The sequence below is a fragment of the Hemitrygon akajei genome, chromosome 11, assembly GCF_048418815.1.
Source record: "Hemitrygon akajei chromosome 11, sHemAka1.3, whole genome shotgun sequence".
In the NCBI taxonomy this organism is placed as follows: Eukaryota; Metazoa; Chordata; class Chondrichthyes; order Myliobatiformes; family Dasyatidae; genus Hemitrygon; species Hemitrygon akajei.
Window position 1 is genome coordinate 3,176,970 of NC_133134.1, and position 12,185 is coordinate 3,189,154.

Consider the following 12,185-nt stretch of genomic DNA (forward strand, 5'->3'; position numbering starts at 1 on the left):
GATATTGTGATTTTCACCAAAGTCCCCTCTACTTCAATCACCATTTTCTCTTCACACAATGCCAGTTCTAAAATAGCCCCCACCCTCTCTACTTCCTTAACAGACCCAACGTACAAAACAACTTCATCACGGGCACTGGCCTCGCCAGCGTCCAGGATATCTTCTAAAGGTGATGCCTCAAAAAGGCCACATCCACCATTAAGGACCCCATCAGCCAGGACATGCCCTCTTCTCAGTGCTACCATCAGGGAGTTGGTACAGGAGCCTGAAGACACACACTCAACATTTCAAGAACAGCTTCTTCCCCTCCACCATCATATTTCTGAATGGACAATGAACCTATGAACACTACCATACTTTTTTTGCTCTCTTTTTGCACTGTTTATTAAATTTAATTGTTTTAATATAGTATTTTTATTGTTGTAAATTATAGTTGTTCTTATTTTTATGTATGGCCAAGCACTGCTGTGGTGAAACAACAAATGTCACGATCTCTGACGGTGGCATTACACGTGACTGATTCTCTACATTTCATCTACACCAAAGGCCCCTCTATTGCAATCTCTCATTACACAATGCCAGGTCTAAAATAGCCTGCATCCTGAAGAAGGGTCTTGGCCTGAAATGTTGACTGTTTAATCATTTTTCATAGAGGCCGCCTGGCCTGCTGAGTTCCTACAAAATTTTCTGTGTTGCTCTACCCTCAGAGTCCTCAATGTACCCGAAGTATAACATTTCTAAGCACTCCATAAGTACCATTTGATTTATACAGTATGTGACTGAAACTCACCCCCTTTTATTGCACAGACAATCCCTCATTTCCTGATACCACCCCAAACCCCTCTACCTCCCCTCCATCCGAGGAACAACCTCAAACCTACCTGTACCTTAAACAACCTCGAACCCCAAACCCCCAACCACAGCACCGCAACCCGATCACCCCCACCCACACACAGCCAGCCCCCGGACTCACGGAGAGAGGTGCCCCGAGCCACGGCTCCAGAGGCGTGGCGCTGGCCGACTGCAGCCGGTCGCTGAAGGAGTCTTTGATGAGGACGGCGACAGCCCGCAGGCTGAAGGCAGCAAACAGGTTCAGGTGGATGTGGTTCCTGGTGCAGCGCAGCCTCCTGTGGCGGGAGGAGCAGGTGAGAGCGATGGCCCAAACCCCAGCCCCTCATCCTGGACTCCACAGCACGCTTACCCCAGGGCTGCGGCCCTCACCCAGCTGAACGGTGAACAGCAGGTGGGTGGGTGAGATCCTGTTTCAGAGGACCTGTCCTGGGCCCAGCACGTAAGTGCCATTGCAGAGAAAGCTCGGCGCGCCTCTACTTCCTTAGGAGTTTGCGGAGATTCAGCTTGACATCTAAAACTCTGACAAACTTCTATAGATGTGTGGTGGAGAGAGTATTGACTGGCTGCATCACAGCCTGGTATGGAAACAACAATGCCCTTGAATGGAAAATCTTACAAAAACTAGTGGATATGGCCAGTCCATCACAGGTAAAGCCCTCCCAATCATTGAGCACATCTACATGAAACGTTGTCACAGGAAAGCAGCATCCATCATTAAGGACCCCACCACCCAGGCCATACTCTTGTCTCACTGCTGCCATCAGGAAGGAGGTAAAGGAGCCTGAAGACCCCACACCACCAGGTTCAGGAACAGTTCTTACCCCTCAACCATCAGGCTCTTGAACCCAAGGGGATAACATCACTCAACTTCACCCACCCTAGGGTTGAGGGTCAGTGTCACAGCAGGAGACCTGTGTGTCGTCAGGGGAGTCGGGATATCCGCTGTGTGCCTGGAGATCTGGGATCTTAGCGATCTTCAGGCACAGAGCTCGAGAAAAGCGACGTAACGGACCTTTAACATTGTAAGCCAGCAAGCTGTTCGTTATGTCTCCCTGCTCGCTGGGAAAATGGAGACACCCCCCTCTCCCTCATTAGGGAGAGAGAGAATCTGCGGTATGTTGAATGCCGGGTGAAACGGGAAGTCTTTGGGGTAACTGCAAGTCCCACTTTGCTGTTGCTTTGCTCACACTTGCGCTCGGTGGGAGTGCTGATGCTGCTTTTTTTGCCGGTGGGGGGAAGGGGGATGGTTGCTTGCTGCCAGAGGGAGGGAGCTGGGGGGGACTTCAGGGTTCTTATGTTTAACTGTTGTTCATTCTTTGGGGCACTTCTCTGTTTTCGTGGATGTTTGTGAAGAAAAAGCATTTCAGGATGTATATGTATACATTTCTGACATTAAATTGGACCTTTGAACCCATCATTGAACTGTTCCCACAAGGCACGGGCTCACCGTTAAGGCCACTTCTGCTCATGATCTCAATATTTATTTTCTTCTTATTATTATTATTTTCCTCTTTCTTTTTGTATTTGCACAGTTTGTCATCCTTTGCACATTGGTTGTTTGTCTGTCCTGTCTGCCACTGATTCTATTGTGTTTCTTGTATTTACTGTGAATGCCCACAAGAAAGTGAATCTCAGGGTTGTACATGGTGCCATTCTATCTATCTACCTGTTCATTTATTTAGAGATACAGTGCAGATTAGGCCCTTCCAATCCCTAATTTAACCCTGGCCTAATCACAGGACAATTTACAACGATCACTTAACCTTCTAAACTGTGTGTCTTTGGACTGTGGGAGGAAACTGGAGCACTGGAGGAGAGCTGTGTGATCACAGGGAGAACGTACAAACTCCTTACAGGAGAGGGTTGACCCCGGAGGGGTCAGCGACACCACAAGTAGGGGCAAAGCCAGAGACCAGGTTCCAGTGGGTGGGGGGGCGCAGGCCAGGCCTACCTGAAGGAGACGAGAATGAGACTGGCAGCGAGGAGGGCGAGGAGGCTCAGGGAGTAACCAGCCGTGTAAACCCAGCGGAAGGAGTTCAGGACCTGGCGTTTCAACACCTGCAGCGGGGCAGAGACAGGGGAGGGAATGGCAGGATCCAACCTTAAACCCAGTGCCCAAACCCCCCCCCACACACACACACACACACACAAAATACCACCCCCACCATTTCAACCTGGAGCCCCAGGCAAACAAACTCCCTTGGAGCCCCGGGCAAGCTCTCCCCACCCAATGCAGCCCCCGTAACATTAAGTGTGGAGCCCTTGTCCAGCACACATCAGCCCAGCCTCCAGTTCAATAAATCACCCAAACACACTTCCCATCCACATATCTCTCTCTCTCTCTCTCCCTCACTCCAGAGACATGATAATAATACCTCTCTCTTTCTCTCACTCTCTGTCTCCCCCTCTCTTCTCCTCTCTCCGCCTCCCTCCCTCCCTCCCTATTTCCAAGGACCAGAGAGCTTGTATTATAGGGAGAGAATGGATAGGCCAGGACTGTTTTCCTTGGAGTGAAGTAACTTTATAGAGGTACATAAATGATTCTTTTATGCACATTTTATTCCATATTTGACTTTAATTAATAACTTCACTCCTCATAATTGTTGAATCTTGTTTTTTGCTGCGTGCCACACACTGACCAACACACCTCAGCAAATTCCTAATCCATGTGTATAGTGAATAAAGTTGCTCTTTGATCCTTAAATCATGAGGGGCCAAGGTAAAGTGATGACCACAGTGTCCTTCCCAGGGCTGGGCAGCCTAGAACTGGAGGGCCCAGGTTGTTGGAGAGAGAGGGCCTGAGGGCAATTTTCTCATGCAGAGGGTGGTTGGTAGATGGAATGAGCTGTCAGAGGAAGCGGTAGATATGGGTACAGTTATGATATTTAAACGACACTTGGACACTCAGACCACCTGAGGGATTCAAAAGCAGAACACTGGTCCAGGACATCCATCACACCCAGTCTCCGGTCCAGGACATCCATCACACCCAGCCCCCGGTCCAGGACATCCATCACACCCAGCCTCCGGTCCAGCACATCCATCACACCCAGTCCCCGGTCCAGGACATCCATCACACCCAGCCTCCGGTCCAGGACATCCATCACACCCAGCCCCCGGTCCAGCACATCCATCACACCCAGTCTCCGGTCCAGCACATCCATCACACCCAGCCCCCGGTCCAGCACATCCATCACACCCAGCCCCCGGTCCAGCACATCCATCACACCCAGCCTCCGGTCCAGCACATCCATCACACCCAGCCCCCGGTCCAGGACATCCATCACACCCAGCCCCCGGTCCAGCACATCCATCACACCCAGGCCCCCGGTCCAGGACATCCATCACACCCAGTCTCCGGTCCAGGACAGCCAGCATCTATGCAAATGAATAAAACTTGACTTTTTGGGCCGAGACCCTTCATCAGGACTGGAAAGGAAGGAGGAAGGTATGAGAATAAGAGGGAGATGATTGGTGGAAAGAAGAAGGAGGAATTTGTTAGGAGAGGAGAGAAAACCATGAGAGAAAGGGAAGGAGGAGAGACACCAGGGGGAGGTGATGGGCAGGTGAGGAGAAGAGTTAAGAGGCTAGAGTGGGGGATTAAAGAAGGGTAAAGAAGAGGGGGAAATTTCCAGAAATTAGAGAAATCGATGTACATGCCATCTGGTTGGAGGCTACTTAGACGGAATATGAGGTGTTGCTCCTCCACCCAGAGTGGCCTCATTGTGGTGAAGTGGAAAGTGGATAGGAATTAAAATGGTTGTCTCTGGGAAATCCTGCTTTGGTTCGATGGTCTATGAGCTAAATGCTGGCAAATGGGATAAGCCCAGATAGGGACAGATACTCTAATATCCTGCCCCACCACCCCAGGCCGACCCCCACCAGGGACTGACTGGCTCACCTGTTGCCGGAGAAACACGTCATCTTCGTCGCACTCTGAATGGTCCACCCAGGGCTGATTGGTCACGTTGTCATTCAGCCAAGAGCCGTCCTCCATACAGTACCTGAAGGCGGAGCCGTTACCCACTGGGACAGAGCAGAAAACCTTTAAACAGGGAACCCACCCTCCATCAGCAACCCATTACAGTGAACGTGTCACTGTGGTCTCAGGGTTGTACTACCCAACACAACATAGAATGTTACAGTACAGTACAGGCCCTTCAGCCCACAATATTGTGCTGACCATTTAACCTACACTAAGATCAATCTAACCCTTCCCTCCTACATAGCTCTCTAGTTTTTTAATCATCCATATGCCTATCTAAATGCTGTGAATGTGTCTGCCTCGACCTCCATTCCTGGCAGAGTGCTTCATGTACCCACCACTCCTGGCAGAGTGCTTCATGTACCCACCACTCCTGGCAGAGTGCTTCATGTACCCTCCACTCCTGGCAGAGTGCTTCATGTACCCTCCACTCCTGGCAGAGTGCTTCATGTACCCTCCATTCCTGGCAGAGTGCTTCATGTACCCACCACTCCTGGCAGAGTGCTTCATGTACCCACCACTCCTGGCAGAGTGCTTCATGTACCCACCACTCCTGGCAGAGTGCTTCATGTACTCTCCACTCTCTGTGTAAATAAGCCTACCTCCGACATTCCCTATACATTCATCCAAGCACCTTAAAATTATGCCCCCTCGGATTAGCCATTACCACCCTGGAAAAGGTCTCTGGCTGTCCACTCGATCTATAGCACTTATCTTGTACACCTCTATCAAGTCACCTCTTATCCTCCTTTGCTCCAAAAAGAAAAGTCCTAGCTTGCTCAACCTCTCCTCAGAAGACATGTCTCTCATATCCAGGCAGCATCTTGGTAAATTTCCTCTGCACCCCTTCAATTTCTACTCCTTTCCTCTACTCACTCTATACCTATGATTAAGCCTCCACCAATTTCCTGTAATGAGGTGACCAGAACGGAACACAATATTCCAAATGTGGTTAAACCAGGGTTTTATAGAGCTGCAGCTTTGCCTCATGGCTCTTGAACTCAATCCCCGACTAAGGTGAAATATATAGCACATACCTGTTTGAGTACTGTTGGGGGGGACAGCCTACCTGGGGGAAGTGACAGTGGCCGTGCCTCTGGCACAGAGTCTGGCCCTGTGGCTCAGAAGGGTAGGGAAAGGAAGAGGATGGCAGTAGTGATAGGGGACTCTATAGTTAGGGGGTCAGACAGGCGATTCTGTGGACGCAGGAAAGAAACTCAGATGGTAGTTTGCCTCCCAGGTGCCAGGGTCCAGGATGTTTCTGATTGCGTCCAAGATATCCTGCGGTGGGAGGGAGAACAGCCAGAGGTCGTGGTACATATTGGTACCAATGACATAGGTAGGAAAAGGGAAGAGATTATGAAAACAGACTACAGGGAGTTAGGAAGGAAGTTGAGAAGCAGGACCTCAAAGGTAGTAATCTTGGGATTACTGCCTGTGCCACACAACAGTGAGTATAGGAATAGAGTGAGGTGGACGATAAATGCGTGACTAAGGGATTGGAGCAGGGCAGGGATTCAGATTTCTGGATCATTGGGACTCTTTTGGGGCAGACGTGATCTGTACAAAAAGGACGGGTTGCACTTGAATCCGAGGGGGACCAATATCCTGCAGGGAGGGTTGCAAAGGATGTTGGGGAGAGTTTAAACTAAAATTGTTGGGGGATAGGAACCGAACTGAAGAGACTGGGGAAGGGGCGGTTGGCTCACAAATAGAGAAAGCTTGGAGACAGTGCAAGAGGGGGGATAGGCAGGTGATAGAGAAGGGACACACTCAGACTGATGGTTTGAGTTGTGTCTACTTTAATGCAAAAAGCATCATGAACAAAGCGGATGAGCTTAGAGCGTGGATCAGTACTTGGAGATATGATGTGGCCATTACAGAGACTTGCTCAGGGGCAGGAATGGTTACTTCGAGTGCCAGGCTTTAGATGTTTCACAAAGGACAGGGAGGGAGGCAAGAGGTGGGGGCTTAGCACTGCTGATCAGAGATAGTGTCACAGTTGCAGAAAAGGAGGAAGTCATGGAGGGATTGTCTACTGGGTCTCTGTGGGTGTAAGTTAGGAACAGGAAGGGGTCAATAACTCTACTGGATGTTTTTTATAGACCACCCAATGGTAACAGGGACATCGAGGAGCAGATAGGGAGACAGATTCTGGAAAGCTATAATAATAACAGGGTTGTTGTGGTGGGAGATTTTAATTTCCCAAATATCGATTGACATCTCCCTAGAGCAAGGGGTTTAGATGGGGTGGAGTTTGTTAGGTGTGTTCAGCAAGGTGCCTTGATAAAATGTGTAGCTAAGTCTACAAGAGGAGAAGCTGGACTTGACCTGGTTTTGGGAAATGAACCTGGTCAGGTCTCTCAGTGGGAGAGCATTTTGGAGACAGTGATCACAATTCTATCTCCTTTACCATAGCATTGGAGAAGGATAGGAACAGACAAGTTAGGGAAACGTTTAACTGGAGAAAGGGGAAATATGAAGCTATCAGGCACGAACTGGGAAACATAAATTGGAAACAGATGTTCTCAGGGAAATGTACAGCAGAAATGTGGCAAATGTTCAGGGGATATTTGCGTGGTGTTCTGCACAGGTACGTTCCAATGAGACGGGGAAAGGATGGTAGGATACAGGAACCGTGGTGCACAAAGGCTGCTGAAAATCTAGTCAAGAAGAAAAGAAAAACTTTTAAAAAGTTCAAAAAGCTAGGTAATGATAGAGAGCTAGAAGATTATAATGCTAGCAAGAAGAAGCTTAAGAATGAAATTAGGAGAGCCAGAAGGGGCCACGAGAAGGCCTTGGTGATCAGGATTAAGGAAAACCCCAAGGCATTCTACAAGTATGTGAAGAGCAAGAGGATAAGACATGAGAAAATAGGACTAATCAAGTGTGACAGCAGAATAGTGTGTATGGAACCAGAGGAGATAGCAGAGGTACTTAATGAGTACTTTGCTTCAGTATTCACTATGGAAAAAGATCTTGGTGATTGTAGGGATGGTTTACAGCAGATTGAAAAGCTTGAGCATATAGACATTAAGAAAGAGGATGTGCTGAAGCTTTTGGAAAGCATCAATTTGGATAAGCCTCCAGGACCAGACGAGATGTACCCCAGGCTACTGTGGGAGGCAAGGGAGGAGATTGCTGAACCTCTGGCGATGATCTTTTTATCATCAGTGGGGACAGGAGAGGTTCTGGAGGATTGGAGGGTTGCAGATGTTGTTCCATTATTCAAGGAAGGGAGTAGAGATAGCCCAGGAAATTATAGACCAGTGAGTAATAATTCAGTGGTTGGTAAGTTGATGGAGAAGATCCTGAGAGGCAGGATTTATGAACATTTGGAGAGGCATAATATGATTAGGAATAGTCAGCATGGCTTTGTCAAAGACAAGCCATGCCTTACAAGCCAGATTGAATTATTTGAAGATGTAACTAAACACATTGATGAAGGTAGAGCAGTAGATGTACTGTATATGGATTTCGGCAAGGTATTTGATAAGGTACCCCATGCAAGGCTTATTGAGAAAGTAAGGAGGCATGGGATCCAAGGGGACATTGCTTTGTGGATCCAGAATTGGCTTGCCCACAGAAGGCAAAAAGTGGTTGTAGATGGGTCATATTCTGCATAGAGGTTCTGGGACCCCTTCTCTTTGTGATTTTTATAAATGACCTGGATGAGGAAGTGGAGGGATGGGTTAGTAAGTTTGGTGATGTCACAAAGGTTGGAGGTGTTGTGGATAGTGTGGAGGGCTGTCAGAAGTTACAGCGGTACATTGATAGGATGCAAAACTGAGCTGAGAAATGGCAGATGGAATTCAACCCACCTAAGTGTGAGGTGGTTCATTTTGGTAGGTCAAATATGATGGCAGAATATAGTATTGATGGTAAGACTCTTGGCAGTGTGGAGGATCAGAGGGATCTTGGGGCCCCAGTCCATGGGACATTCAAAGCCGCTGTACAGGTTGACTCTGTGGTTAAGAAGGCATACAGTGCATTGGCCTTCATCAATCGTGGGATTGAGTTTAAGAGCTGAGAGGTAATGTTACAGCTGGTCAGACCCCACTTGGTGTACTGTGCTCAAAATTCTGGTCACCTCACTACAGGAGAGATGTGGAAACCATAGAAAGGGTGCAGAGGAGATTTACAAGGATGTTGCCTGGATTGGGGAGCATGCCTTATGAGAATAGGTTGAGTGAACTTGGCCTTTTCTCCTTGAAGCACTGGAGGATGAGAGGTGACCTGATAGAGGTGTATAGATGATGAGAGGCATTGATCTTGTGAATAGTCAGAGGCTTTTTCCCAGGGCTGAAAATTTTAAGGTGCTTGGAAGTAGGTACAGAGGAGATGTCAGGGTAATTTTTTTTAATAAAATGCAGAGAGTGGTGAGTACATGGATTGAGCTGCCGGCAATGGTGGTGGAGGTGGATACAATAGGGTCTTTAAGAAAGTCCTGGATAGGTATATGGAGCTTAGAAAAATAGAGGGCTATGGGTAACCCTCTGTAATTTCTAAGTACATGTTCAGCACAACTTTGTGGGCTGAAGGGCCTGTTTTGTGCTGTAGATTTTCTTATGGTTCTATATTTTACCAGTTCATGAATCAGGAGCCACTTGGACCCTCATAGCTGCTCCCATATTCCATAAGCTATAATTGTAACCCTTCTTCCACATTCCCCCAGTCCCCAGTAATGGCTCAACCTTAAGAAACTAACTATCTCTGTCTCTCAAATATTCAAAAGAACTAAAGACCCACAATCTTTTGAGAAGAATATTCCAAACACCTCCAACTCTTCGAGGAGATTGTTGCAAAGACCCATGAGAGTGAAACTGTACTTCTCATCTGACTTAAATTTGAAACCTCCTATTCATAAATAGTCAGCTCCTTGTTCTAGATTCTCCCACAAGAGGAAACGGTTCCCTGTCAATATCCCTCTGATATGAAATGTTTCAGCAAAGTCCCTTGTTCTCTTTGGAACTCTGGCAAAGATAACCCTTTCCTCATCTGATAACTTCCCCGTCACAAGTATCACTCCAGTAAACCACCGGCACACAAGAGACTGTGCAGATGCTGGAAATCCAGAGGAACACACACAAAATGCTGAGGGAATGCAGCAGATCAGGCAACATCTCTGGACAGTAAGAAACAGTCAACATTTGAAGCCAAAACCCTTCATCAGAGCCAGAAAGGAGGGGGGGGGGGCAGAAGCCAGGATTCTGATGAAGGGTCTCAGCCCAAAATGTTGACTGTCCATTTCCCTCCCTAGACGCTGGCTGACCTGTTGAGTTCCTCTAGCATTTCGTGTGTTCAGTAAACCAGTGAATTACTTCCAACGTGTTAATATCCTTATTTAACTAAAGAAATCAACACTGCGATGCCACCTATGCCCCATGAAACAACAGGCCAAGTCTGTGCGTATATTTAAGGTGGAAGTCAGGGCATCAAAGGATATGGCGAGAAGGCAGGGGTATGGGGTTGAGTGGGATCCAGGATCAGCCATGATGGAACGGTAGAGCAGACTCAATGGGCTGATTGGCCTAATTCTGCTCTATTGTCTTATGGTCTTATTCACTGTTCTTATTTCTGCCACTGGGAGAAATATTTTTCCCTAATTATTTATTGCCTTGTCCCTGTAAAGACGACATAAGGGGTTAACTCTGACAGACTGTTTCACTGAGCAGAAAATCAGATTGAAGCTGAATATCTGTCTCAAGATGAAAGAGACCATAAAACCATAAGACACTGGACCAGAATTAGGCCACTCGGCCCATCAAGTCTGCTCTATGATTCCATTATGGCTAATTTAGTATCCCGCTCAACCCCATTCTCCTGCCTTCTCCCCGTAACCTTTGTTATCCTGACTAATCAGGCTCCACTTTAAATATACTCAAAGACTTGGCCTCCACAGCCCCCTGTGGCAATGAATTCCACAGATTCACCACTCTCTAGCTAAAGAAATTCCTTCTCATCTCTGTTCTAAATGGATGTCCTTCTATTCTGAGACTGTGGCCTCTGGTCTTCCACCGTAGGAAACAGCCTCTCTACATCCACTCTGCCTGATCCTTTCAATATTCGAAAAGTCTCAATGAGATCTCTCCTTATTCTTCTAAACTCCAACGAGTACAGGGCCTGAGGTATTGAATGCTCCTCATACATTAGCCCTTTCATTTTTGGAATAATCCTCATAAACCTTGTCTGGACCCTCTCCAAAGCCAGCAAATCTATTCTTAGATAAGGGGCTGAAGACTGCTCACAGTACTGCAAGTGTGGTCTGACTAGGGACTGCAGTTTCCCAACCCCAAACCTGTGGAGAAGTAAGTTCCCTGTCCCACAAAGTCTCTGGGAGATGGGATGCCATCCAACAAATACCTCTGTCGATCCACGGGATGTACCAGGGGCAGGAAACGTTCACCCAGGTCCCAGGTAAACCGTCTGGCCAGCAGATATGCATGTCAAAAGAGCGGGGACAGAAAACACCTGAAGAAAGCACAAAACAGGTAACATGTTAATCCCCACAGAAACACAAGAGATTCTGTGGACGCTGGAAATCCAGGGCCACACACACAAGATGCTGGAGGAACTCAGCAGGTCAGGCAGCATCTATGGAAATTGAAACAAAAATTAGACTGTGTTTTGGGCCAAGACCCTTCATCAGGACTGGAAAAAAGGGAGAAGATTCCAGAATAAGAATGTGGGGGAGAGGAAGAAGGACAAGCTGGATGGTGATTGGTGAAGCCCAGTGGGTGAGGGAGGAGTGATGAAGAAAGAAGCTGAGAGGTGATAGGTGCAAGGTGCAAAGGGCTGAACAAGGAGGAATCTGATAGGAGGGGGAAGTGGAGCATGGGAGGAAGGGAGAGAGGAGAGGGGCTAGGTAACAGTGATGGGCAGGTGAAGAAGAGGTAAGAGGCCAGAGTGGGGAAATGAGGAAGAGGGAGGGGAACTATTACAGGAAGTTGTAGCAATCAATATTCATGCCATCAGGTTGGAAGCTACCTAGATGGAAAATGAGATGTTGCTGAAATCCCAGCTGTCCTTTCCATCACACAGTGTAACTACCCCAGGTTGCTCAAACCAAACTAGGGTGTAGAGTATGAGGGCAAGAAAACAAGTAAGTGGCAGTGGGGTGTAGACCAGTCAGCCCATCCAACCTGACTCATCATCATGGCTGATCTGCCTTGGTTCCATCCCTCATCTCCCTCAGCTTTCAAATATGTATCTTCAGATCACCCAGCTGTCAGGCCTGCTCCCACCCTCTCCCACTGGCACCTCCCACCCTGCTCCCACTGACTCCTCCCACCCTGCACCCACTGACTCCTCCCACCCTGCACCCACTGACTCCTCCCACCCTGCACCC

At 48.0% G+C, this 12,185-nt stretch overlaps 1 protein-coding gene across 4 annotated transcripts in view; it reads right to left on the bottom strand.

Moving 5' to 3' along the window:
* Positions 1 to 12,185, bottom strand: part of LOC140735233 (glucagon-like peptide 1 receptor) — a 43,628-nt gene that overhangs the window by 21,573 nt on the left and 9,870 nt on the right. For all 4 annotated transcript variants that reach the window (XM_073060057.1, XM_073060056.1, XM_073060055.1 and 1 more), the window contains 4 exons: positions 11,201 to 11,308; positions 4,754 to 4,878; positions 2,804 to 2,910; positions 974 to 1,127 (listed from right to left, as the gene is read on the bottom strand). In XM_073060057.1, the coding sequence (XP_072916158.1) occupies positions 974 to 1,127; positions 2,804 to 2,910; positions 4,754 to 4,878; positions 11,201 to 11,282 (468 nt within the window). In that variant the 5' untranslated portion in view covers positions 11,283 to 11,308. The remainder of the gene's footprint in view (positions 1 to 973; positions 1,128 to 2,803; positions 2,911 to 4,753; positions 4,879 to 11,200; positions 11,309 to 12,185) is intronic.